Source organism: Aythya ferina (assembly GCF_964211825.1).
Source record: "Aythya ferina genome assembly, chromosome: 4".
NCBI lineage: Eukaryota > Metazoa > Chordata > Aves > Anseriformes > Anatidae > Aythya > Aythya ferina.
Genome location: NC_140300.1, coordinates 26,645,367 through 26,673,353, shown reverse-complemented (window position 1 = coordinate 26,673,353; position 27,987 = coordinate 26,645,367). Strand labels below are relative to the sequence as shown.

The window sequence follows — 27,987 nt, the reverse complement described above, 5'->3', positions numbered from 1 at the left end:
TAGGTCATATTTTGCAGTCTTCCATCTGTTCTAATTCTAGGGGAAACAAATAACAAAGAAATAAAACTTTCTTAGCGTTATAAGTAAAATTCTGAGCAGGGAAAATATAATAACTAGAGTTACCTCGACTGCACTGCACAATGCAAAATGGTACTAGGGTTGAGAATGCACACTTTTTAAAGGATTAAAAAGTTGATGATGAAATATGGGATTTTAGAAAGATGTGAAGAGCTTCAGAAAAGGCAGTGATGTAGATCTTGCTCATTAAACTGAATGGAAAATTTTAGGCATTGTAATAGTGAGTGTTGTAGTTTGTGGATTTCTGTACTAGGTAAATGTAACTCCATAATACAAAATAAAATTTATCTTGTCATCTAAATTCTCATCTTTACTCTCATCCAGACTCTTAAACATAATTTTCCTCAAAAAGTTGCATGTGTTTGTTTGGAAGTGGTGAGTACAACCTTTCCACGCTTCTTCATTGAATATTGCACAGGCCCCATTCCTACATCATAGATTTGAAATGTCACTATTTTCCTTTCCATCCTGCTTCCTGCTTTTTCATTCCCTAAGAACTGTGAGATTTTGATTATATATACATGTATATTTTTTTCTTTGTAAATACACCAGATGAACTCTTTCTCACTTTTTTTTTTTTTTTTTTTTTTTTTTTTTTTTTTTTTTTCCCCCAGGGCTAATTACATTCTCTCTTATCACCTCTTATATTTTTGAGAAGCCAGCTTCCATGTCTTGCCACTGACCACATCCTTCATTGTCTGGCTTCCTTACAAAGACAAATTTATGATACTGTAGGGAAAAACCTGAGTTAAATCTCAGAACAAAGTAAACTACATGTGATAGTAATGCTATGTGAAATTAGCTGAACTGAAGATCAAACGAAGCTTGATGACTTGTGAAGCCTTCTATATCTACCCTGTATGTATGACTCTGCAAAATTTCTCTTTCCAGGCAAGAAACTGATGGAAAGGGAAGCTATGTATATCAGAGCAATCATTGTGCTGCTTAAAATGTTTTTCAAATAAATAAAGTAATACTTAGCTTACCAATCTAAGCTTTCAATTGAAATGCATGATTAAAGAAGCTTGCAAAGGTTTTGGTTCTAGGTTTGAGAGGGGAGAAAAACAAAAGGCCTTGATATCAGAACACAACACAAAGTTGATGTGTAAAGTAAATAATAAATTTAGACATAAAATTTCTGCAGAAAGCAGATAGTTAGTGCTATCAGAATAACAGGAAAAAAAAGTCCAGTATGTGTCTCCAACATGACCACCAAAGAGTGTTGAAGAGGCTACATGACGTGTAAAATTGGAAACCAATTTTGACCCAGACTGAACATTGTAGAGAACATCCCAAAGAAAAGCTACCTGGATCCCAATACTATATCAATAATATACAGCAACTCCAGCTTTTTAAGTGAGTTGCACAGGGACACCAATCATCCTCAGTGTTTTGTCATTAAACATGTTTAAATAATACAAAATGAAAACATTAAGCTGTGATTCACTTGTATGCATGCCTGACTCTTAACAACAAGCTGATTTATTGAAAAAAAAAAAAAATGTTTTATATGTACCAGGACTGTCTTTTAAGTATTTACATTCCTCACTGTTCACATTACCTTAACATTTTTTTCAATTTTTGAAAACTTTTTTTTTTTTTTTTAATCAGTTTTACAATTACCGCTCCTCAAATAGGGGAAATAATACGTATTTACAATCACATATTCCCATGTACCATAAGACAATGACTAATATTAATGCAAAATAGCAACTGAGTTATTAGAATGTATTGTATTACCATGAATGTATATATGATTTTTCCAAGGCTGAAGAGAAATATTAGTTTTGTATTGCAACACTTGGAAAATGTGATAGTTCAAAATTTAATACTTAAGTAATTATGAAATGTGAAGCTTGTTGGGGAAATTCCTAGGAAACCATTTGTTCTCTGCCATTGTTCTTTCTATAGTTTTGAAGAAGGAAAATGCCACCTCTGTTTGCAAAGAATTTTTTATGAAGCTCTGTAATATTTTTATGAAGATCTGTTTTGCTTTAATATCATATTCCATTTCTGCTATAGATGATGTTTAAGTGTTATGGTAATTCAGGGGTGATATAAAGCATTTGACCGAGTTTTTTAATTGCATGTTATAAATGCTTGATTGTATTCCTGAACAGTAAACCAAGTCATGAAATGACATTTCCTTTTCTCCCTCTTTCAAGAAAAGAGCGTTTTGAATACTTTTCCACTGTCATGGGAAGGACTGAACAATCTCTTGGTTTCAAATATCCTTTATGAACAATCCGAAGCCATCAATCTTCAATGCCATTAAAAATATCAGTGATTTAGAAAGGTATTGTCAGAGACATTTGTTAATTACCTGTCTCTTTCCATTAAAAATAAAAATCTGTGGACATTTTTGTATGGAGGATGATTTTTATTTATTTATTTATTTATTTTCCTGTAATATTTCAGATGGCATACATCTTGTCTTTAGGATATATAACCTGTATACAGTAATTGCCAGTGCTCCTGTTAGGTAAGTGAAGAACTGCTTCAGGGAAAAAATGTAGTAAGGCTACACAATGTTGAAACTAGTAAAAGATGTCTGAGCCCCAAACCCACCAAATTAATATACTGGGAGATAAACAGCTCCAATGGAGCACTGATTAATGTCCTGAAGGCATTACAATAGCCATCCTGTAAACAACAATGAGGGGATTTAGCTACCTGTGTTCCAAGGCTTGGTTTGATGAAGTACAGGTGTGCAACCTTGGCTTAGCTTTACTCAGGAAATTGTGGCAAGGCGTAAGGAAGTGAGAGTTAAAATCATACAAGATAAGAGAGGTAAAAGCACAAACTGAAGTGTTACTTTTGAGATGGTAATAGTTAGCAGTCCAGAAGATAACAGACTAAAACTACTGAGCAACACAGCTGCAATGGAGATAGACCTGTCCTCTGGCTAGCTGGTAAGGCAAAGATGGTGAGCATAGGCTGCTGGCTCACCAGTCCTAGCCTCCTGGTGTATGCATTAGGCAATAAACAACAGCTACATCCTCTTAAGTTGTGTCTATCCTGCTTGCAGAGGCTCATTACTCATGGAAAAAGGTGCCTGAACAGCAGTAATTTAGTGAGGGAGTGTTACAGCATCTCAAATATGGTGGGAGATACAGGTATGATTACTTGCAAATTATGTGATTCTTGAAAGGTGGGCTTGCAATTTTGCCACTGAGGTGAAATTAAGAGATAGGAATAAGACATGTATGAACTGTAGTGGGAAAGGCCATCCCTTCCACTTATGGCAGTTTCTCCTTAGATTCTCCTGTGTGTTGCTATGAGAGAATAAATAGCAGCGAGAAGATCAATGAAGGATTAGGAGCCTCAGGTGAGGTATAGTTTGCAGAAGAATTACCAAGACAATTATATTGAAATTGGTCTGTGTGTATGAAATCTGATTAATATGAGCATTAAAAATATTAATACATTATTTCAGGTCACTGTAATAAAGGAATCTTTTAAGTAATAAATATTTATTTTGATTAAGGAATAACCAAAATATACCATCGATGCCCATTTGTAATTATGACAAAGCAGAATTTTCACCTATACTCTGACTACTTAAAGCCTTAAATGTTGTTTTTTATTTTTTAATTATCTATAGTACACCAGGACAAAACTTGTTTGTGGCTTGCCAAATGTTGTCATAACTTGTGTAGAAAAGAATTTCTATGAAGGAAAATATTTTCTTGGAAGGTATAGAGTCAATGTTATTTAGTGGATTATTTTTCAGAGGAGGCTTTACACTTTGTGTTCATCATTGCTGTGACTCTCCTCTCCTTTAGTTACAATGTCTGATAAAATAGCAAAATAATCTGACAGGTACTTTGTTCTTCAGACCAGCATCAGCTGAGATATGGCCCATGTGCCAGGTAAACTTTATGGTGATATTCTTCCCTTTAGTATCATGCTCCAGTTATACCCATCCTGGTGCATCTGGGGACTGTGCCCCATGCTCATGCCTGGGGAGCCAAAATGCAGGCAGCATGTCAGGCATGCTGCTCACACTTTTGCTGTGACTAGTAACGTGCCCATCCTGTGAAAAGCAATGCCTCTTTCAATGTGTGTCAGATGTGGTCCCTGCGACATCCACAACCTGCAAAAAGGAATGCATCAGCTAGCTGGTTTGCCTCCTCTCCATGCTATAATCGCGTGATTGTTGCCACACAGCGAGGATGTGGTTGTACTTTGGCTGTGTTGTGGATGTGCAAATAATTGTGACAGGAGAGGGGGATGCAGCTTCCAGTGCAGCAGAAATAGATCTACGGCCACCCTCTGGCTAAAAGTGTAGGTGTCACTTCACTCCTCTGTATGTGTTTGATAAGTTGAAATAAAATTATGTACCACAAATTAACTTCAGAAATTCATATCTTCTCAGCCACACCTCTCTGCAGTAATCCCTGTGGCTTAGAAGGGGAGAATAAATTAACAACCATGAGGGTTTTTGCCCCTTCTGGAGCCTTGGGCTGTCTCACAGTTATCTGAACCTCACAGGTAGACTGCTGGTTTTCACCCTCTCAGGGAAACTCTTTCCACCTAAGCTCATGACTCTGTTCTGCCTCTTTTTAACTTGGCAGAAAGTGCTCCATAGCCTGAAGTTTTGCTGAAAACACTTTGAGATGCCTGCAAGAATACTTGTTGGATTTTGGATATGCCAATAGTAAAAACAATGAAAGACCCCTGTGGTACTTGTGAAGGTTTGGCTTTCAGGTAAAAGTCTGTAATCAAAAGGCTGCAAGTAAAACCAACTTGATGTGTCATTTAGCTTAAATTTAAAGATGAGATGATGTTGGGTGTAAAAAGTAAAGGTAAGTTTTCCTCAAAGATAATTAAAACAAGCAAACAAACAAACAAACAAAAAAACAATATGGGATAGCTCGGTGATGTGCTAAGGCACTCAGCCAGCCCAATACTAATTACAATCCCCCAGCCATCATCACAAAATGTTAGAAAATCCTCAATATAGCCACCTTTCTCCATCTCAACTTATCACACCATTGATCTTGGATGGTATTACAGTGTTTTTTCAAGAAGCCAGAGTTTAATATAATTTTAACTGCCACTGGGGCCCCTTGCCCTTTCTGCTTAGTCATGCAGAAGATGGAAAGAACTTTGATGGGTACACAAATGTTCTCAGGTTCATGGCACTGCCCCTGTTGTTGTTGACATTAGGGCTGATTTTAAGCATCCATAAGTGATTCTGTAGAGTGCTTTGAATTTGATCTCTTAGTCAATAGCTGTGTAAGGAATTAATTGCTCCATAAATTGGTGAGCCTTAAACAGAAGAGATCTGCTACTGAAGAGAATACCAAGTATTAGTTTTTATTTTTTAATTACTTTTTCAAAGCATGTAGCATGATGCAGAAAACAAAGTCTTGCAAGTGATGATCTGAATCATTTTAATACTAACACTGAAAAATGAAATTCAAGGTATTTAGGGGTTTTGTCTGAATGTTTCAAAGAAGGTATAGTTTCCTCTTATTGGATGCTATTGGCTCAGAAAATTAAGTTGAAATGTCCTTTGTCTGACAACTTGTTAATGTTCTGCTTAAATAAAATAATAATAAAAAAAAGTCAAATAGAACTCAAAAAGGAAGATGAAGTAGTTTTGAGATTTCTGAAAGACACATTCTCACTAGGAAAAGAAGTGCTATTTTTAACATGCATCCAGATTCAGATTTTGGTATGTGTAATGTAAATTGTGCCTCATGTCTAAATACACAAGCTGGTCAAATGGTGTAGTGGGCTGCAATAAAAACCTTATGGCCTGTGAGTTGCAACCCCCAAAGCCTTTGTTTTAGTGGAGATGATATCCTGACCTGGCTTGGCTACTATTCTTAGTGATTGTTACACTTTATTTCAGGATTGTAACCCATACCAGTTAAGATACAAGTAAACTGGAATGTGGAATGGAATGCATATTTTAATTCTTGTTGATGTGTTCTGCAAATGTGGCAGGACACTTTACTAAAATGTTAACTCCATGTTGCTATAGCATATACAGAATCATCGCTGAACAAGCTATAATACCAGGCTGTTATCATCTAGTATATGAACTCTCTTGGAAAGCTGGTCCTACCTTCTTACCGGGATGCATCTTTCGTTCCTGACACTCAGGAAAGAAGGAGCTTCTTGCTGCCATCTATCGATAAACCCACAGAAAGGACAGTCTGATTCAGACTGCTGGGGTGCAGCTAACGGTCATAAATGTCTGTGCAAGTGCTTTGGTTGTTATTTTTAATGCAAGCTTAAAGCTTTGTTTAAAGAGGTAATAAAGAGTTATTTGTTTATTCACTTAGTAAGGATAAATTGCATCTGATGAAGAGCAAGCAAGAGTTCAGTATAACCAAGGACTGTGGAGTATGGGAGTTCACATGCCCCAAAGATGTAGGGAGAAGGTAAGAAGAAGTCTGGGGCTTTTGACAATGAAATTTGCAGTGAACTGTTATTAAATGGGCTGGCATAGGGACCACAGTGCTTGTAAAGCAGTGACTGTTATGCAGTTTGAGAGTACAAAATGACTTTTCTAGCCCTTTGTTAAAGGCAGAAGTTCTTCCCAGAATCATTTCTGTTCCTCTAGAATGAGTTCTCTTTGGTTTACGGTTAAGATGGTGAATTCCCTTTTCATTCTGCTAGAAGAAAGATTACATATTAATTTCTTTAATTAGTTTGAATATTTAATTTCACTGAGAAAGCAATCAAAATCTAACTACATGAGCAACTGCTCTTCAAGAGCTACACCCATGAAATTAATGAGAAAGTTTACCACAACAGAGTGCAAAGAAAAATCAGGATCAAAAGAATGGGAATTATATGAACAAAATAATCACATTTGGTATCATTATTGAAGTCTACTGATCATGTACTTCAAATGAGTGTTGTCATCTATGACAGACCAAAGGTAAGAGCTTTGCTCAGCAAAACTCAATATGCTAAATCCTTATATAAGCAGGATTTTTTTTTTTAATTGATTCATATTTTTGCTTACCGTGTGTGCTTGACTGCACTTGCTGGCATGACTCTTGTGGCAAGTCAAAATGTACAAGATTAAAAGGGTGATATAAGATGTCCCAAAGAGGTTGCATAAATTAGTTTAAGATTATTAATAAGCTGATCATGGTCCACAAACATTGGTAAAGGCATTCATGCCCTTCTAAAATGAAATTCATCATAAAAGTGGATATACTCTTGGTTTTCTGATTTCATTGCTTGTGGCCAGTTTAAAACTGATGTAAATTCTCTGAAATGGTTCCTGAATTATTATATCCCTTTGAGAAATTTTAAAGCAGATATTATATGCAATTTATGAATCAAGTGACTTTTTTACTGGATTTCATTGTTCATTTCCAGCCACTAAGAACCTCTTAAAAAAAAAAAAAAAAAAAAAAAAAGGTATTTCCTGTGTGAGTAAAAAGTTAATTGATTTATACATGTATAACCTATTTATATACATTTGTGTGTGAGAACAAATTGTTATAAATGAAGTCTCTACATCTGAATTTATTAATATTTATAAAAGAAATATTTACAAAAAGGTATAAAAGTCGAGTAAACAGCACTGGGTGTGCGGGGAGTCTATGCTCCACCAACATGCACACACAAACATCAAACATTCTAAATATACAGACCATTGCTTTACATACGAAACCCGAGTATGCCTATACTTTTGTACAATCAGAAAAGGTAACAAACAATCCTTTAAGTTCCATGACTTAACAGTCTCAATTTTCCATTCCTTTTGAACAATATGTCTTGCTTTAAGTTGTCAAGCAACTCGGTCTTCAGGCCTTATGTATCCCGTTCTTCCCAGATCGAAGAAAAGCATATCCATCTCCTTTTCAAGGCCAATAAGGCCTGGGTCAAAAGGCACGTCCAGGTCAGCAGGGGGCGGAACAGCAAAGGCCTGCAATGGCTGTAGCAGCAGAGGGGCCCATGGCATAGCAGAAGGATCAGTAAAGGAGCCTGCAGCTCCCTCACTGTCTGGCAAACCACACGTTTCTGACTGTGGTCCCATGTGGCTCTTAAAGGCCTCGGAGATTGCTCGCCAGGTGCTGAGCAATCCCACTGCAACCTTGTCGTTTTTAGTTGCAGAGTCCCCCACCTTGACCTCAATTTGGTCCCATATTTCAGGCTCATAAACTGTCCAATTGTTAATAAGGAGGATAAGCTGTAAGGTTACCAGGACAGTTTGTTTCTAAGGACGTATGATTCCCCACAATGTGCAGCTGCTTACCAGCGAGGGGCAGCTGTGTGCGCAGGGCCGCTTCTCTCAGCTCGAGCTTCTTCCGAGCTCTGGTGCGCCCATTTCCAGCGACTTTCTGTGCGAGCTTCTCTGAGCGGTTTGCTGACTTTGGCTGAACCTGTCTTCATGAGGCGATCAATGTGCCTGTTCCCGTCCTGGTCTCTGTTCTGCTGGCCTGTTCCTTTTCATTACTTCTTTCTACTTCTTTATTGATGACATAACTTCATTATATCGTGCTGCCTTTTTTTTTTTATTTTGAGGGCAGGCTCCCCTCTTATACCCTTCTCTCCACAGCAGTCCTTTTCAAAAACAACTTTTCATTGGTCAAACAACTTTGAATGTAACAGCAGCAGCAAACACCCAGAAACATCCATGCCTTAATGGCTGGAGAACAAGCAACCCAGAGACTGCATGGAGTCTCCTGAATCAATCCTCTTTGTTCCCTCTAAGCTCTTTTACATTCCCGATGGCCTCATCGTTAAGAGTCTAATGTTATCATCAACCACGGGGCTTTCTGACCCCCATGGCCACATTCCCAAATCTCCCCCTTCTTTATTAATATCAACCATTTTCTTGACACTAATTACCACTCCATATATAACAAAAGGACCGCCCAAAAAATCAGAGCCTGTGTCCAAGAATGTTGTCCAAACGCTTCTTGAACTCCGGCAGGCTTGGTGCTGTGACCACTGCCCTGGGGAGCCTTTTCCAGAGCCCGACCACCCTCTCGGTGCAGCACCTTTTCCTCACAGCCAGCCTGAGCCACCCCTGTCCCAGAATCCCAGAATCACGGAATGGCTGAGGCTGGAAGGGACCTCCAGAGATCCTCTAGTCCAATCCCCCTCCTCAAGCTGGATCACCTAGAGCATGTCACAGAGGATCGGATAGCATCCAGGCAGCTTTTGAATATCTCCAAAGGAAGAGACTCTACAAGCTCCCTGGGCAGCCTGTTCCAGTGCTTAGCTCCCTGCTGTTCCCTCAGGTCCTGTCACTGTCCCCAGAGAGCAGAGCTCAGCGCCTGCCCCTCGTGCATTTGAAAAACCTCTGGGTCTGCTTGATGCTCTTTGATGAAAAACAGTGTTGAGAAATGCACGTATGTCCCAGATGCAGTTTGTGGTGAGGACCATGGTGAAGCGGCTGCCCCCTTGCAGCCCGTGGAGTACCACGGTGGAGCAGGGTTCCACGCTGCAGCCTGTAGAGGATTCCCCAGTGGAGCAGGTGGCCCTGCACCGACAGAGGCTGTGGCCTGTGGAAGACCCCTGCCAGAGCAGATTTCGGGCTGGACCTGTAGCCCATGGAGAGGAGCCCACGCAGGAAGGAGCAAGGGGTCTGGCAGGAGCTGCTGCCCATGGGGGACCCAGGTTAGAGCAGTTTGCTCCTGAGGGATGGACCCTGTGGTACAGACCCATACCTGGAGCAGTTCTGGAAGAGCTGCTGCCTGTGGGAAGCCCCCGCAGGATCAGTTTGGGAAGGATGGCATCCCATGGGAGTGACTCCACAGCACAGAGGACGAGAGTGACCAAGAAGGAGCAGTGAAGTGCCATAGACTTACCACAGCCCCCATTCCCCTGCGCTGCTTGGGGGGAGGAGGTGGAAGAGGGTGGATGGCATTTTTGGTTTCTTTCCTTTGTTTCTCACTTCTCTAGCTTGTTAGGAATAGGCAATAAATGTTACTGTCTCCCTACTCTGTTTTGCCTGTCACGAGAATTGTTGAGCAATCTCCCCGTCCTTATCTCAACCCTCAAGCCCTTTGCATCCTCTTTTCTCCCTGTTCCTCTTTGAGGAGGGGGAGTGAGAGAGCGGTTGTGGTGGAGCTCAGCTGCCTACCCGAGTAAAACCATCCCAGAAGCGTATATTGAGAACTGCTTTTGAGAGCAGTTTTCCAAAGATGCCCAAGATGAGTTCCTGGAATGTGCAAAGGGTGCAAAGGGCGCTTTAGTGAAACCTGGGGGAAGAAGTTAAGATCCAGGTTATAGTAGTATACGTTCTCTGCGCTTCTCACGAAATGTACACGTTGGGAACAGGAGTGGCAAGCAGTTTCTTTTTCAGGGAAGTTTGATAGAAACAAATTTGGAGGGACGACGTTTGCTTTCTCCCGTTTGTCAGCAGCCTCTCCTGATCGTGGTGACGTTTGATGGATAATCCTGGGAGGCCTCACAGTTAGGTCCACCAACTCCTTCAGAATCCATTTGTGCATCCTGCCAGGCTTTTCCCCACAGGCCCCAACGTGCCCCCCGGGCCCTACAAAAAAGACCCTTTGTCCACAGAGGGGAGGCCACGTTGAGTTGGATTTCCCCAAGGACACAGCGAGCGGTGAGACCACGTACATGTACAGAGTTTTATTGCCAAAGCGTGCCACAGTCACAGAGGGCCTTGTCTGCCTTCTCCGTACTCGGGTGTCCTCAGTGCTGCTCAGGCCCCGGAAAGCTGCAACAAGACAGACAGAGCTGTGAGCAGCCAGCCCAGGCAGCTGTGCCCCCTGCCACCCTGGAGCTGCTCCCCCCTGGCTGGCCGGCCCCTGGTGCTGGGCATTTGCCGGGCTGCTTCTGGGCTCTGACCTCTGCCCAGCCCCACGGATCCGGAGCTCAGCCCCATGTGAAGCAACCTGCTCTCTGACGGAGCCTCATTTCCTTCTTCTCCTTGCCAGGATGGCAGCTAAAGTACAGAGCAAAGAGGCAACCATCAGAGCACCGCTCCACAGCCCTGGCTTCCAGCCCTGCCCTCCAGCTGGGACACATGCTTGGGGAGCCACTGTGCAAGGCTCTCCAGATCACTCCTTGATGGTTGCTCAAGCTTTTGAAGGAACTTGGAGGCAGGTTGCAAGGCAAAGCCCTGCGTCCCTGTCTACCCCATCTTCAGCGCATGGGACACAGCACGGTGTCTGCCCTGTTCTGCAAAGGCAGGGCCCGGAGGAAAGAGGAAAGAGAAAGCAGAGGCTCCTACAGCTCTCTGGTCAGGAAAGGGAGTGGTAAGTTCCAGTGCGGGCTCTCACCAAGGGTTTCGAAGGTCGATGGGTGCAGCCTTTGCCCGTTCTCTAGGCAGCCTCTCCTGGCTACGGTATGGAGCCTCTCCAACATGGGGGGGGCGTTTCTGGCCTATGGCAAGACAGGAAAGCACAAGTTCATGGGGGTCCAAAAAGATGCCTTCTGTTGCCCCTCAGCCAGCTGGGGCAGGGGGAAGGGGAGAGGCAGTGGGTGGCCAGGAGGGATGGCCATGTCCCAGTCCCGGCCAGCCCCACGTGCATCACCGCACGCTCCCCTGAGGGAGCCAGGGCAGGGCTGCAGGGCCCTGACGTCTCGCTGGAGCACAACTTACTTACCAGGTAACTGCAGAGCGCATCCTGCAGCTCTCGTGCACCCAGCCTCTCGGAGAGATAGATGATCTCCTGCGGCCGACTCAGCCCCATAAATGGAACACAGAGACTGAAGGTGATCTTGCACATCTGGAAAAGAGAGTTGTGCTGTCATTCCTCCTCCAGCAGCATCTGGGACCTGCCCAGGGAGCTCAGCCAGCCATGTGCTGCTGAGCTCCACCTGGTGGGGTCTGCCCGAGGGGCACTCGCTGGCACTGGCGGCAGCAGAGGGGACCTGCTGCATCCCTTAGGCCGGCACCCGACCCAGTCCTGATGCCTGGCGGCCGAATCCGTGGGCTTGCTCCCCACTGCCCGCTCCCAGGGGAGCAGCAGCTCCGGGAGGCAAAGGCAGGCACGAAGGCGCGTGGCCAGCAAAAGGGCCCAGAGGCCTGAGATGGTCCTGCCAGTGATGCTGGCAAGACTGCCCTGGGCAGCACAGCGGAAGGCTCGCTGGAACACTTTTAGGGGGGATCTGCAGAGATGTCTGGCAGCCGCTGAGCAGGCAGGAGTGGCAGAACGCCTCGGCCATGGCCACGCAGCTTTCTGGGGCTTTGGGAGCAAGCTCCAAGGGCACTTACGCTGGCAACTGCAAAGTCGGGATCCCGGAGGTGCAGGAAAAGGCTGACCCATGTTTCCGCAACTTCTCCGGCAAAGAACGACTGCTTGCTCGAGGCTGAGGAGGCCAGGACTGAATAGAGGCGCAAGGCCGAGTAGCGAAGGCACTCTTCTTCCTGCAACCAGAAAGCCGTTTGTCAGCTGGGTAACGAGGCCAAAGCAGACACTCAGCCAGCAGAGGCCGTCCAGGCGGCGCGTGCAGGCCCCTGCCCACCCCACGCTTCTCAGAGCAGCGGCAGGAAGAGCTGGGTTCACTCACAGACTCGAAGAACATCTTGGTGGACCTGGCGATGTCTTCAAAGGCCGATCCCAAGTTCACCGCCTGCAGCACCCTCACGAGCTCAGCTAGCGCCAGCATGCTTTCTGCAGCCACCTCAGGACAGGCAGTGTCCGCCAGGCTCTGTTGCAGCACCTGGACAAATTGTCTCCCGTGCTTTCGCACCTGCAAAGCCACAGACATGCACAGACTTAGGGCTCTCCCTGCCTCCAAGGGCTGCTCTTTCTTTCCGTGGCTGACAGCTCTGTTCCAAAGCACTGTTCCTCTGACATTTGGCACCCAATTTTCCCTCGGCAACCCTGCTGGCATCAGGGAAAGGAGCGTGGCCTTAGGAAGGAGCCCTGCTTTTGCCTTTGCAGCTCTGTCCAGGCCCTTGAAGCAGCTCTCCCCTGGAGTCTTGCTAGGGAGGGGAATATCCCTGCAGTCAGAGCGCAGGGAAATCCGTCTCACCTCCACGGGCATGCTGCCGGCTGCGTTGCCCAGAGCTCTCGCTGCCAGCTGCCTTATGGTGCTGCTTCGGTGGTGTGCTTTCTCAGCCAAGACATGCAGAGTCTTCAGGATGTTCCTCTTCTCAAGAGGCGGCTCCTTCATCAGCTGCAACAGAGCAACACAGCCACGAGAGTCAGGACACAACCTCAGCCCAGGCACAGCACACAAGCAGGCTTCGGACAAAGGAGCTTTCGGACAATGGAGTCTCGATGGGGACGCTTTCTTCTCATCTCTCCCCACAGCAAGAGGTAGCCCAAACAGCAATCTCTTTCAGAAAAGCCCTCGGGAACCCCCCTGCCCTCCTACTGCCTCACCTCAGCAAAGAAAGCCATGGCCGTCAGCTGCAGGTTTGCTGATGGGCAGCGCAGCCACTGGGAGAAGATCTCAATCAGCTCCCGGGAGATGAGCTGGGCACGGACCAGGACACTGCACAAAGAGCACAAGGGGCAACGCCCGGTCAAGTGGGAAGGCTGCAGGCTGCCACCGCGGACTTCCCCTCCTCCAGCACAGGCGCTGCTCTGCCCTGCACAGAGCTCCCCGAGCACGCAGGAAAGGGCCCCGGCAGCCATTCCCCTGGGCGCAGCCACCGAGAGGAAGGCGAGATGCTGCCCTGGGGCTCTCACCTTGTCAGGAGGCACATGCCCTCAGCATAAGTGCGGGGGCTCTCCAGCAGCGCTGACATTTTCTGCCTCCAGAACGGCGTCAGCCAGTTCTTCTCAGCGCATTTGCTCAGCACTGACATGAGAGTCTCGCAAAAAGGCCTGGGGAAAGAGCAAGAGCCAGAGAAGTCTCAGATCAGAGCAGTGTTCCGCAGGGGAAGACTTAGCAGAGCAAGAATGCTCAGCAGCTTTACGAGCCGCTTCTTCACTCATCCCAAGCTCCAAACAAACAGGGATGGGAGGAAAAAAGCAAATCTGCAGCCTCGAGTGGCCTCCCGCCTAGGAAGCAGGACAGGAAACAACCAACCATGCTTGGCTAGGCAATTCAAGCCCCCCTTGCCCTGCCCCTCCTGCTCCTGACCTGCACACGTTGCCCTCTTGCCGCTGATCCTCAGCGTGCCCTCTCCAGGGGCTGAGGGGCGCAAACAGCATCTCTTCCCCCAGTGCCTTGCTGAGCTGCAGCAGGAGCCCAGGGAGGAGAGAGGGAAGCAAGCTCTGGACCCCCTCCTTGGACTGCACGGACACCATTTCGGAGATGGCACAGGTGACCTGCAGGGAAATGAGACCACCCGAGAAGCACCCGTTAAACAAGAGCTTTGCCACCAGCCCCGGCCCGCTGGCTGCCTGGGGCACTTCTACTGCCTGCACGCCCCGTCTCCAGGACAGCCTTGCAGCCTGGGAGCAGCGGCTGTCCCAGCCATCCCGAGCTGCTGAGACACTGCAGCAGTGTCCTGGCAGTGTCCAGAGACGCTTGCAAAGGGCACCCAACGCCTTGCCCTCGCACTGGGAGTGGGGGAGCAGACACAAAGCCTCTGCCACCGAACGTACAATCAAGGACTCCAGAGAAGGCTGCTGGGCGTGCAAGCTGCGACTGGACGAGCTGGGCTGGGAGCTGTCGTCTCCCACTCTCCTCAGCTTCCTCGCTAAGCACTTCAGCACACCGATGCCAATGCTGTCTCTCCCCAGAGTCCTCCACAGCTCCAGTGTGTTTCTGCCAAGAGATGTGCAACCATGAGCCCGTATGCTCTGTTACCTGGGATGCCTTCACCTCACACTTCTTCAGCAGCCGGGCTGAAGATGCCCGGTTCCTCCCAGCAGTACAAGCACACCTCCGACATTTGGGTGGAGGAGAAGGAGCTGCTGCTCCCCTTGGATCGCCCTAGGGGAGGGGAGGCAAGCTACGGCTCTCTGAGCCCAGCAGGAAAGGGAGGAGCGCATGTACCTGTCCATAGGCACAAACTTCTGGAGGATGATGTTCATTGTGAGCTCCTGGTGATGGCGGGCCAGGATCAGCACCGCATGGCGCACGAAGTACATGAATGAGGGCTCCAGCATGGACTCTGTGCAGGTGTGCAGGACAGAGAGGATTCCTTGCACCTGAAAGAAGCAGGGGAGAAAGAACGTCTTGGCACGTCCTTGCTTCTCTGGGAACATGGACGTTCAGCCCATGAGCCACGCCTGCTCCCTTGCCATGCTTTCACACTCTAAGGCGAAATTTCACCCCTAGCACCCTGCCCGAGCCCTGACTCTGCACCGAGAGCTTCTTTAGCACACAAACGGCAAGATGTGTGGTGCGACAGCCAAAGCGAGAAAGTCCAAGGCATGGCAAAATGTCTCTTACGTCTGGACCAATGTCCTTGCCACATGTTTCCAGAAAGGTGAGCATCCAGTTGCCTGCAGCACGCACGCGGCTTCCTCTGGCATGCCGGAAGGGCTCCTGGATGGCATTCATGAAGTGTGCGGCCTGCTCTTTGGGGAAGTTTTTGCAAACAATCTGGAAAGATGCAAGAAACAGGAGAGATCCCATCACGGCTCCGCTCCAGCTCTTCTGAACATAATGCAAGCTTGAGGGCACTCTTTACCTCTGCAATTTGGATGGAGGTCTGGAGCTGCTGAGAGGTGTCGCTGCGAGCACTCAGTCCCTCACACAAGCTCACAGGGTCGTCTGTCTCCAACACCCTGTTCGTGGCCTTGGCTGGAACGAGCACGGGGAGAAAAGGGGAGTCCCACTTAGGGCAACTGAACTTCCCTTCCCAGTCTTTGCTGAAGGGGGACCAGAGGCCAGGGGGGTCAGTCTTGAACTCGCTGCAGCGGGATGGCCCTTGCCAGGTTCTGCCGCTGAGCAAGCCTGGGCTGCACAGAAAAGACCCCTCTTTTCCCTGGAGGTGCTTGTTTCAGGGGTCTGTGTCCTGCTGTCAGCAGCAGGGGTGGCCCTGAGCGCCCCTGGCTGCAGGAAACGCTGCTGGCAGGTGGCACTGGGTGGCCCTCTGCCAGGATCCCTCCCCAGGTACCTGGGGAGGTGGAGGACGAACAGGGTGGGGACAGGACAGCAGCTGAGCACCGTGCCTCTCCTCTCCCTCCTGGCGGCAGGGCCCAGCCCCCGCGGGGGATCCCGGTAGGGCCAGGCGGGGCAGAGGGCCGGCAGGCGCCTGCTCTACTCACACTCACCTTGGATGTGGAGAAGGGAGCTGAGGCAGGCAGCGGCCAGCTGGCGAGAGCTGGTCGTGGGCTCACAGGTCAGAGGCCCCAGCAATCCCGCCAAGGCGCCAAACGGCAGGTAGGCACCTCTTGTCTGCAGGGGCGAGAGGAAGAACAAGGGCTGGAGGTGGCCCCAGCACTCCCTTGCGTCTCCCACCCGCGCCCTGCTCAGGCCAGGACTGGGCAGAGGGGCCACCCCAGAGCGCTGCACTGGGGGACCCCACAGCCCGTGCACAGCTGGGCAGAGCTGCCCTGCCAGGCCCTTGCAGGTGGCTGGGGAGGGAGCAGGGGGCACACGGTGGGCATCCTTCCTCACCTGAAAAGCGACTCCATCTCTGCAGTCCTCCAGCAGCTGGGCGCAGACCTGCAGGGCCCTCTTGCACACCCACAGATTGTCCGAGGAGAGCCAGAACCACAGGACCTGGGGCAGAGCAGCTCTGTCTGCCAAGGGGCATCTTTCCCTGCCCGCCATCCCTCTCCATTTCCCTCCCTTCCTGGCACTTTCCCTGAGGGCCTGCCCTGCGGCACTGCCCCACTCTCTTCAGACGCACCTGCTCCCACCCAGGAGCTTTTCCCTGCAGCCAGCCAGGGGCTGCCTCTTGGCTTTCCCCCCTGCAGGGCCCACTTCTTGGCCTCCCCGAGCTCACAAAAACCTGGCGTGGCAGCAGGAGGTTCCTGCTCCTCTGCTAACTCCCCAGGGTCCCCACTGGTGGCAGGAGGGATGCTTGCCCCGTCACCCCATGGATACTCACCTCGGCGATGTCTACGAAGTGGACAGGGCTCGGCTTTGTCTTGAGCAGGACTGCCATGAGCCGGCCCAGAGCCTTCGTGGCCATGTGCAGAGACTGAAAGCGGAGGAGAGGGACGGAGATGCAGGATCACGGCTGCTGCCAGCACACAGCTTGTGCTGGGGAGGGGTCCTGACCGAGAGGTGGGCAGGGAAGGGACAGCAAGTTACCTGGAGCTGCAGCACTGCCTCCTCTGCGTTCCCGATCTCCCCAGTCTGCTCAGCCGCTGAAGGAAGTGGCAGGATGGCCCGGCAGCAGTCAGACAGCAGGCTGCAAATTTCCTTGCTGCTGAACGAGATCTCCAGCTTGCTGGCAAGGGGAAAAAGGAAGATGAGGGAAAACAATAAAAAAGAGGAGTTACTAGCGCTGTCCAGAGAGGGTCGCATGGCATCTGGGCTTGTCCTCATCAACAGCCCCAAATCCAACCAGCCTAGGCTGTGGCAGGGAGTGCTGCTCTTCGGGAGCTCCCCGACAGGAGGAACGTCATCCCGCCTCACAGCCCCCGCAGCTCCTCGCTCTTACCTCCACTGCTCCAGGGCCAGAATCACCTTCAGGTGCAGTGACGCTGCCGGGAAGTCCCAGAGAGTCGTCTTCAGCAAGTTCTGCAAGAGAAATTTGCCAAGTGGGCATTGGGCACAGGAGAGCTCTTGCACCCTGTCCGGGGACGGGCACTACTGCCAGACACTGGCTGCAGCGCTCCCGCAGCTCCCACAGGGGCGCTGCAGGATGGAGCAGCTCCCCAGCAGCTGCCCAGCCATGGCCACGGACTGCCAGCACCCAAGAGCCCAGCTGGGGACACGGCTGTAGGAGCTCAGGAGGGAGACCTTCCTGCCCCCTGGCATGGCCCCAAACTCCCCTGCAAGGCAGCCCTGGCTCTGGGCACTCACCTGCAGGATCAGCAGCAGCTTGTGCTTCAGGACAGGATGGAAGCTGCCCAAGTTCCCCACAGCTTGGATGGCACAGCCGACCTCAAGGATGCTCTGCACCAGAGCAAGATTGGTCTGCAAGTTCTGGGGCCCAAGAGAGAAGAAAACCCTTTGAACTGGAGGAAGGGCTACGGGCTGCGAGAGGAACATGTGCACGCGGGGGAAATCTAGGGGAAGGGCTTGGATCTTCCTGCTGGCACAAACCATTCCTCGGGGCACCTTGAGAAAGAGACGGCCTGGCTCAGGATGCCCTAGCACGGAGGGATTGGAGCTGGGGCACCCAGCAGCCCTGCCCCTGCACTCCCTGAGCTCTCACCTGGCTGCTGGAGATGGAGAGCAGCAGGATGTTGCCCGTGATGTCTGCCTCCACGTGGGCGAGCAGTTGTTCCTTGGAGGCATGCAGTGCCATGCTGCTGTGGGCGAGCATGACAGCACTGCAAGTGGCCTCAGCTCTCCTGCTGGCCTGGGTTGTCTGCGTTGCGAGAGATGCTGTGAGACATCCGCCCGATGGCCCCCCACAGCCCACGATGAAAAGCAGGTGGAAGAAAGCCAGGGAGTGAAACCCAAAACACCTCACCTTCCTGCGTCTGGAAACCCTCAAGCCCCGGACACTGCACGAGGTGGCAGCAAATGTTGTCAGTGTCTCCAAGACCAGGCCGAAGTGGCTGTCGGCGGCTTGGCAGACGAGAGAAATGATTCCCTGCAACAAAAGAGCGAGGGGCAGTTGGCACAGGCCCAGCCGTTCAGACATGGCCAGCCACAGTGGTGGGCAGCGATGACGAGCTGGAAAAGGCCTGGAGCAGGGCCCAGGGACAGAGCAGGGAAGCTCACCTGGGCCTCAGATGGCTCCTCAGGTTGTGCTCTCGTCAGATGTTGCAGCAGGTTCTCTTGGACGTGTGGGAGTTCCTGACAAGCTCCCAGCGTCGTCCCAAGAGCCTTGTACAGGAAAGCCTGCAAGGGAAAAAGCCGAGCCCGAGATGCAGCAACAGCCTGGCGTGCTGCAACGGGGCCAAAGCAGGACAGGCGCCAGCGCACGGGGAGCAGCCGAGCCCGGACGCAGGGATGGGCTTTCGCCAGCCCCGCTCAGCACGGAGGGAAAGGCTGCGGGGGGCAAGGGCCGAGGAAGCAGCGCAGACAGCCCTCGTGGGTAGAGCACCGCCTGCAGCCCCAGCCCCGCACATGGGTGGGGGCCCCGTGGCTGCGCTGCCAGGGGAGAGCCGGGCAGGGAACCGACCTTCTCCCCAGAGCTGCTGGGAGAGCTGTCCAGCCGCTGGCTCAGCGCACAGCTCAGGCGCTTGGTCCAGGCGTCGTCCCCGATGGTTTCCAGGGATGCCCTCAGGAACTGCAGGAGAGAACAGGAGAGGAAGCAAATGGTTCTTGGCCTTTGACAAGCAGGAAGAGGCAGTTCCAAGGCACACGGCCACGCCAGGGTGGCCTTCCACGAGAGCTGTGGCCCGTGTGAGGAGAGCAGGCAGTACCTGAAGCAGACGGCGCTCCCACTCGGCAGCGTCTGGGATGTTCCCCTTTCCTCCTAGAAAGTAGGAAGAAGACAAAAAACCTTGCTTGGGACCAAGCCACAAAAGAAGAGCTGCTGCAAAGCTGGCCTGGCCCAGGGAAGCTGGTGGCTGCACCCGCTCCAGAGGCAGCCGTCTGTCTCTCCCCACAAGCACCGCCCCAGCAGGGCCATGGAGGTGCCACCAGGACCAGCACGCTGTCCAAGGGGACGGGAAGGGCCCCATCCATGCGCCGGGACGAATGGATCGCTGTGGGACCGCTCCCCCCAGCTTCAGTGCTGGCTCCCTGGCAGGGAAACGAAACAGCAGCAGAACAAGCACTGGGCACCAGGCGGGGATTCCTCTAGGCCATGCTGGGAAGCTGACTTGCCATGCCCTCCCTCCCCTTCCCCTCCCCAGCAGCACTTTACCTTGGAGGTACTGCAGCAGCAGGGGAATCTTGGTGTTCCACGTGGCCCCCACAGCTCCGTGGATCCTGCTGTGGAGGCTCTGCATCACCAGCAAGGCAGCAGCTTGGAGTTCACTGCCTGCAAAAGGAGACCCCGCCACCACCAGCAGGCGAGCCAGCAAGTTGTGAGGAGTCAGCGTTGTCTCTGCGGGGAGAAAGAAATGCTGGGTGAGATGCCGAGCCACACCGTGCCCTGCCACGCTGCCGTCCCTGCAGGACGCAGACCCAGAGGTCAGCAGAGCTCATTGGGGGAGTTGCTACTCCTACCTTGCAACAGGGAGCTGAGGACATCGGGATCCAGTTCGTGATGCTCGTGCCCTGCTGTCAGCTCATTGCTCTCAGCCAGGGCGCAGAGACAGCGCGAGAGGGGGATCAGCATGCCCGTGTACTTGGCTGGCATCACATAGATCAGCAGCCTCGGCCACAGGAGCTGTAGGCAATGAGACAATTCAGCCCGTCAGCATTTCTGCCTCAGCTCAGAGATGGGGAGGATGGTGTGCATCTCCCGGAGCACTTCAGAGCATGCTGGGGGGAGCTCTCAGGTGTGCAAAGGGGGCTAGGAACAAATGGCCTGAAGGAGAGGAGAGGAGAGGAGCAGCAGCAGCAGGACAGAGGAGGACTTACTTTGGCCATCCCTCTCACAGAGATGTCCAGTGACCCCAGGACGTCCATGCACAGCCCTTGGAGACCTCCTTCTTCCTGGGCTTCCTGGGCAGACAGGAGTCCTGCAGCCTGCAAGACAACATTGGGAACCCCCCGCCCCGGTTGCTCTCAGTTCCTGCCCCAGGCTCAGGCGTGGCCCCAGCAGGCTCCCATGCCAGCCTCCTGGCAGCAGATCTCCCAAGGGCAGATGTTGCACGCTGTCCTTACCCTTCTGCTCGAGCTCTGGCTGAACTCACTGAAGATGTAGCCCACAACGTCCCACGCTGAGCAGCTCTGGGCATTGGCACTGAGCAGCTCCCTGATGAAGTGCAGAACTGCCCTCCTCACCTGCCAGGGGTCAAGTGTGGTTAGCACAGGGGCACGGGGACCTGCCCATGCTGGCAGCGGCATCACCTCTGGCCTCCCTCCGGTAAACGCGAAGGAGCGGGGCAATGGCTGTCTAGGTCAGAGCCCTTCTAGTCCAGCCTTGCCAGGCTCTGCCTCTGCCCTGAGGGAAAAGGTTTCTCTCCCACCCCGACCCCGACCCCGACCCCGACCCCGATGGCACAGTCCCTTCCCAAAGCAGCTCACCCGGATGCTGGGGTCCCTGCACACACGCTTGACAGCCTCCACAACCTGGGGCAGCTTCTCTGCCATCGTGGGCTCTGCAAGAGATCCAGTGAGGCATGCGTGGAGGTACAGCCCAGAGGGCGGAAGAGAGCCCTCCAAGCACTGACCCCGCAGTACTGACCGTCACAGCGTGCCAGAGCACCGAGCAGACCCAGGGCTGCCACGCGCACGGCCTCCCTCTCGTGGCCCAGCTGGGACTCCAGGAACAGGATCGTCTCCTCTGGGCAGATCCGAGCTGTGGGGAGGAAATCCCATCCTGCATTAGCAAGCAGCTTATCCCCATTTCTGAGCTTTGGGAGAGAGCTGCTGGGACACCACGGGGCATCGCCACAGCTCCTCTCCTTACCTTGCAGCAGGATGCACTGGCTCAGCTCTGCCTTATGGTCCTGGCTGTGCTCTTTGGTGTCGTCAGTGAGCTGTGGGAACAAGGTCCCACATGGTGGAGAAAGTCCCAGAAGCATTGAGAGGGCCCGAAAAGAAACGGCGCTGCCAGCTCTCATCTCCCTGGGCACTCGTGGCAAGAGGACCCCCAGCCAAAACCCAGCCCACCCCACAGCGTCCCCAGGGACACACGCACAGGTCTGGAGCACCCAGGAGCCACCCAGGAGCCAAGGCTGAGCAGCATTCAAAGACTCAGGGCTCTGGAGTTCTCCCGAGACTCAGCAAAGAGGGAATTGCTGTGGCTGTGTGGGTGCAGGCTCCCCTTACCTCGCTGTACACGACGCTGTTAATGGCAAGACACTTGCCCTTGGGGACGGGGATTTGAACTTGCTCCAGGGCCTCCAGGAAATAAAGGAGGCTCTGCAAGAGAACAGGAGAGGAAGAAAGGGACGAAGCCATGTCAAGCCACTTGCGAATGGAGAAACTGTGCACAGCAACAGAGCTCCCCATGCAAACAGCCCCCAGGGAGGTGGGAGCAAAGCCTCCCATCTCCCAGAGGTGGGCCCCACTGCCTCTTGGCTCCCTCCTGGCCCCATCATGGTTGCTCTTCCCTTGCCTGAAGAGCCGAGGGAGCCTCGCATCTCCATTGACCTCCCTGTTGCACGTTTCTCTAAGGGGAGCTCCCTGGCTCCTCCCTGCATGCCACAGATCCCTGAGCCCTTGTGCCACTTGCACAGACCCCACGGCCGTGCCAGGCCCTGCGCCACACCTCACCTTGGTCACCCTGGAGGCGTCTTGGACCGTCCGATACTGGTGCAGGAGCCAGAGGAGCTGCTCCCAGACATGCTCCCGGTGCTCCTCCTTGTGCAGGAGGACACGCATCAAGGGAGTCATGGCCCCGATGACAGCTTGCTTGTCCTGGAGACGAACCGGGGAGGCCCAGAGTCAAAGGCTGAAGGTCTGCCCTGCCCACAGAGAGGTCTTCCCCTTGCCCTTTTTCCTTCCCTCTCCCTCTCCCTCTCCCTCTCCCTCTCCCTCTCCCTCTCCCTCTCCCTCTCCCTCTCCCTCTCCCTCTCCCTCTCCCTCTCCCTCTCCCTCTCCCTTCTGCCCTGCAGGAGATGGGCTTGCTCTGGAGGGCAGAGAGGTTTTCCCCACCCCTCACCCCCTGCCCTGCCTGCCCAAATGCCCTGGGCTTCAGCTGCTTCCCCGCAGGGAGCCCCCAGCCCCAGGCACAGAGCCAGTCTGGGGCCTCTTGCAGCCAGCCCGCTGGGCACAGACAGAGGCACAGGCGGGGACATCCCTGCTGCCATCCCCAGCTGGGAAAGCAGCACTTCTCACCTCTTCCTCCTGGCAGTCCAGCCAGTTTCTTGCCACAGAGCAGAACACCTGGGAAAGGTTTTCATACAGCTGCTCCTTCTCCGTAGCAGGCAAGGAGCATCCTTTCCAGGTGCAGATGTAAACGTTGACCACTTTGGCCCACTGCTCCAGAGCTGCACCAAGAGAAGAGAAAAAGGAGCCTGGAGCAGGAAAGGGAGCAGCACCCCCCGCCAGCCTGCTGGAAGCACAGTTCATTCAGCTCAGGAGCAGATCTAGGTTCGAGGGCAAGTTGTGTGCTCGAGGTGTCTCAATGACAATGCCACACTGTTTCTGTCCTCCACATGACACCTTCTCCTCACAGGCTCCAGCATTTTCCTCTGCAGCCTTCCTCTGTCCTTCCCTTCCCCAAGTTTTGCCCATCAGGGCACATGAACCCGGTGGGAAAGCCCAGGAAGGCAGCAAAGGGACCCAGGAGTTCCCGGGCACCTTCACCTCCAGCCCACAGAAACCTTCACCCACCCTTTCCAGGCGCCCCCAATGCTTTGGGATGGCTCAGGGCTGGCAGCACTGTGGGCTCAGGCCCACCATGCCCGCTCTGAGACCAGAGCGAGGTGCCAGGGGCTGCCCTGCCCCTGCCCCTGCCCCTGCCCCTCCCCAGGATCCACTCACCACCGCAGGCAGCATGCAGGATCCGGCCGCTCCCTAACTGGCCCACCACGGTGCGCAGCCCCAACAGCACCACGCGCATGAAGGGGATGCACTGCAGGGCTGCGAAGAGAACGGAGAGTGGCCACGGTCAGAGCCCCCAGCCGGCACTGGCAGCGAGGGAGGAGGCGCTGCAGCCACGGTGCCCCCCAGCTCAGCACGGCTGGCGTGGAGAGGGGAAGGATCCCTTTCTATCCCAGCTCTCCCAGCCTGGACCAAAGCGGGAGGGAAGGAGGGAGGGAGGATGGTGGTGCTGGACCGTACCGTTGGTGCTGAGGAGTTTGCCCACAGTGATGAGCACGAACTCCTTGGAGATCTGCCCTGGGGCATTCAGCTGGGCCAGGAGCTCAGCTAGCACAAAGCTGAAGTGGGAGCGGGCCAGAGCCACCAGGACGTCGCTGGCAGCCACCTTCGTGTCTTCTGTCACGCCCTGAAAAAGAGGCTCAGGTGAATTGCCCCCCGGGAGACAGGCTGAGTGAGGCACTTGGACGGGCTGAACAGCTGCAGGTGCCGGAGCACTGGCACAGAGACACTGTGGGGGCTCCTCCTTGGAGATCTTCAGAAGCCGCCTGGACGCGGTCTTGGGCAGCCTGCTCTGGGTGGCCCTGCTGGAGCAGGGCTTGGAGCAGGTGGACCCAGAGGGCCCTGCCAGCCTCAGCCATCCTGCGATCCCCTGATCTGCGAGGCAGCCAGCCCCAGCTACGGGGCTTCAGCTTGAATGGACTTTGTGTGCTGGAGGCACTGGGGAGATGGCCCCTACTCCCCCACAACACCCCTTGGGGACAGCTGTGCCTGGGGCTGGGTGGCTGCCACCTCTGGTCCCCTGGGGAAGGAAGGCGAGCAGCTCCCCAGCTGTTGCTCCCCACCTAGCCCAGGCAGGCTTCTCCCCAGCCGCTTGATCCCTCGGGGCCACTGGGGAGCCTCTGTTGGGCCCCAAGGCCAGAAAAACCTGTCTGTGCTGCTCCGCATTGCCCTCCAATGCCTGGCAGGCTGCTCCCATCGCCTTCCAAGAGCACCATCTCACCTGGTCAGCTGTCAGGTCCCAGGACACCTCTGCTAGCAGCCGGTTCACGACACCGCACTGCAGGCAGCTGTCATCTCCCCACAAGACGGTCTCGAGCTCACAGTAAGTCTGCGCTCTGTCACCCTGGGGACAGACCACCATAGGGATCATTTGCACTTGCTTTGCTCCTCTTCCCAGCGTGCCACCAGCTGCCCGCCCTCGCTCTGCAGAGCCTAGGGATGTGCTGCTGGGGCTGGGAAGCTGCAATAGGGACACAAATCCCCTGGTCTCTGGGCTTGGGCAGCCACGGGACCTTGGGATGGGGCCAGGGCAAATGACTGCTCCTTGAGAAGCTCCAGGCTGGGCACTGCCCTGTGCCAGGGCTTCTGGACGAGAAAACCAGGAGGGCAGAGGTGCCGCCAGGCACAGTCTCCCCCTGCTCCCCCAGGGAACCCCGCTGCATCATGGTGGGGAGCCCCCAGCTCACCTCCTCGTCTTGCAGGCGCTCTAGCAAAGTCGCAACAGTGGCAGAGGTCGGGGCTGCTTCAGGGACAGGCCCTGGCACCCTGCCTCTGCCCTGGCGACGTTTACGTCTGGGCCAGCAGCCCACACCTGGAAGGAAGGAAAGAACGGAGCAGGTCATTGGTGCTGCTGGCTGCAGGGGGCTGGAGCTGGTAGGGACAAGGATCTTGGCCAGTTTGGAGAGAAATCTCCGCAGGAGATGCAGCCCCGAGCAGCCTGCTGGGAAGGGTCCTGCTTCAGCCCCCAACCTCCCTCCTGCTGCCCCTCACCGCTAAGGGCTCTCAGCCTCTCCATCGCAGCAGGATGTCCCCAGATAGACACAATGCTCTCTCTGGGTCCTCCTCCTACAGGCCCCACAAGCAACTGGGCCACAGCTAGCACCCACGGCAGAGGGACATAGGAGGGATACAGGAGGGATACGCTGTGACATCACCACCAGGGCCTGTTACCACACAGAGGGCCGTCCCTAGCTCATGGCTGAAGTAGACTCGAGGAGGAAACTTGAAATCCATCCTGGCAAACCTACCGTATCTTGGTCTGGTTGTCACCTTTCACCACTTCTCCACTGGGGTCATAGAATCACAGAATGTCCTGAGTTGGAAGGGACCCACGAGGATCCTTGAGTCCAACTCCTGAGTCTCCAAAGTGTTATAAATGAGGTCTCAACTCAATCTGAATTTTGTAATATTTATAAAACAAATATTTCTAAAAGGTATAAAAGGCAAGTAAACAGTGCTGGGTGTGCGGGGAGTCTATGCTCCACCAACACGCACACACAAACATCAAACATTCTAAATATACAGACCATTGCTTTACATACTAAACCCGAGTATGCCTATACTTTTGTACAATCAGGAAAGGTAACAAACAATCCTTTAAGTTCCATGACTTAACAGTCTCCATTTCCCATTCCTTTTCTTGATTACATACAAGTCTCAATTTTCCATTCCTTTTGAACAATATGTCTTGCTTTAAGTTGTCAAGCAACTCGGTCTTCATGCCTTATGTATCCTGTTCTTCCCAGATCGAAGAAAAGCATATCCTTTTCCTTTTCGAGGCCAATAAGGCCTGGGTCAAAAGGCACGTCCAGGTCACCAGGGGGCGGAACAGCAAAGGCCTGCAATGGCTGTAGCAGCAGAGGGGCCCATGGCGTAGCAGCCATAGCAGTCATAGCAGAAGGATCAGTAAAGGAGCCTGCAGCTCCCTCACTGTCTGGCAAACCACACATTTCTGACTGTGGTGCCATGTGGCTCTTAAAGGCCTCGGAGATTGCTCGCCAGGTGCTGAGCAATCCCACTGCAACCTTGTCGTTTTTAGTTGCAGAGTCCCCCACCTTGACCTCAATTTGGTCCCACATTTCAGGCTCATAAACTGTCCAATTGTTAATAAGGAGGATAAGCTGTAAGGTTACCAGGACAGTTTGTTTCTAAGGACGTATGATTCCCCACAATGTGCAGCTGCTTACCAGCAAGGGGCAGCTGTGTGCGCAGGGCCGCTTCTCTCAGCTTGAGCTTCTTCCGGGCTCTGGTGTGCCATTTCCAGCGACTTTCTGTGCGAGCTTCTCTGAGCGGTTTGCTGAGTTTGGCCGAACCTATCTTCATGAGGCAATCAAAGTGCCTGTTCCCGTCCTGGTCTCTGTTCTGCTGGCCTGTTCCTCTTCACTTCTTTTTCCTGCTTCTTTATTGATGCAGTAACTTAATCGTGTTGCCTTTTTTTTTTTTTTTTCTTTTTCTTTCTTGAAGGCATGCTCCCCTCTTATACCCTTCTCTCCACAGCAGTCCTTTTCAAAACAACTTTTCATTGGTCAAACAACTTTGAATGTAACAACAGCAGCAAACACCCAGAAACTTCCATGCCTTAATGGCTGGAGAACAAGAAACTGGAGACTGCATGGAGTCTCCTGAATCACCCTTCTTCGTTCCCTCTAAACTCTTTTATATTCCCGATGGCCTCATCATTAAGAGTCTAATGTTATCATCAACCACGGGGCTTTCTGACCCCCATGGCCACACTCCCACATCTCCCCCTTCTTTATTAATATCAACCATTTTCTTGACAGGAATTACCACTCCATATATAACAAAATTAAAGAATTTAATCTGCATAGAATTTATGCTTTTTAAATTTTGTTTAATGTTCCCAGAGTTGCTTTCTATTCAGATTAGAGTTTCAATGTTTTGCTTTCTCCTAATGCCAGTGCTTAGTGTGAAGGTTTTAAATGTCATGTAAGTATCCCATCAGAAATAAATGCTTATTGTGGAAAGGCAGTGTAGGAAGGTACAGATGTTGTGACTCCAAGTGAGTTACAGGCATTAGCCCCAGGTAGGTGTGGCACTGCTACCAGATGCAATTTAGCCAAGCAGTAGTGCAAAGCAACTTGCTTCCCTTTCACATATGATGGCTTTGCAAAAAACATTTGCCACAAAATTAAATATTTTCTTACAGGCCTTAAAATGAGAAGTTTTTCTACATGGCAACACTTCCTTTCATTGCTACTTTACCTTAGAAAATAGAAGTAAGGTGACACACAAAAATTGAATACAGCAATTTTAAACAGCCAAATAATCCACTATTGAAGATAATAGTTTTTTTTTTTTTTTAATTTTATTTTTATTTAACAGCTATTTATGCTGATAGTTGCCTTGTTAGAACATCATTTCTTTATACAAGCATGTCAGATCTGTCTCAGTAATTTCAAAGGTGGTATGTCTGCCAGACAGGGGGCATTAAGCACTGCAGAAGTTTAAGAGTAACTAAGAGAATACTCTTTATATCCTTCCTGATTATAAGGATTAACTGTACGCATACTTTTTTTTATCTCCTGCAGTCATGTTGCTTTGATGTGTGTTGTATGGCTTAGCAAAACATCAGTCTCAGAGGAACTGTGAGTTTTACGTGAAACATGTACAGTGTTCTGTACT

At 51.7% G+C, this 27,987-nt stretch overlaps 1 protein-coding gene across 1 annotated transcript; it reads right to left on the bottom strand.

The window, feature by feature from the left end:
• Positions 1-4: 4 nt before the first annotated feature.
• Positions 5-25,360, bottom strand: LOC311436772 (maestro heat-like repeat-containing protein family member 2B; the record flags this gene model as incomplete). Its single annotated transcript, XM_084519235.1, has 38 exons — positions 5-36; positions 10,148-10,747; positions 11,313-11,415; positions 11,640-11,762; positions 12,251-12,403; positions 12,460-12,729; positions 13,015-13,158; positions 13,368-13,479; positions 13,677-13,814; positions 14,074-14,261; positions 14,541-14,703; positions 14,935-15,089; positions 15,334-15,486; positions 15,575-15,687; positions 16,161-16,611; positions 16,943-17,035; positions 17,149-17,287; positions 17,501-17,580; positions 17,866-17,988; positions 18,221-18,376; positions 18,482-18,604; positions 18,736-18,855; positions 19,139-19,246; positions 19,383-19,435; positions 19,829-20,011; positions 20,134-20,296; positions 20,491-20,598; positions 20,737-20,856; positions 21,100-21,173; positions 21,260-21,373; positions 21,485-21,554; positions 21,847-21,939; positions 22,294-22,437; positions 22,858-23,009; positions 23,806-23,971; positions 24,566-24,688; positions 25,032-25,156; positions 25,336-25,360. The coding sequence occupies 38 exons, from the start codon at positions 25,358-25,360 to the stop codon at positions 5-7; spliced, it is 5,553 nt and encodes a 1,850-aa protein (XP_084375361.1).
• Positions 25,361-27,987: the final 2,627 nt, after the last annotated feature.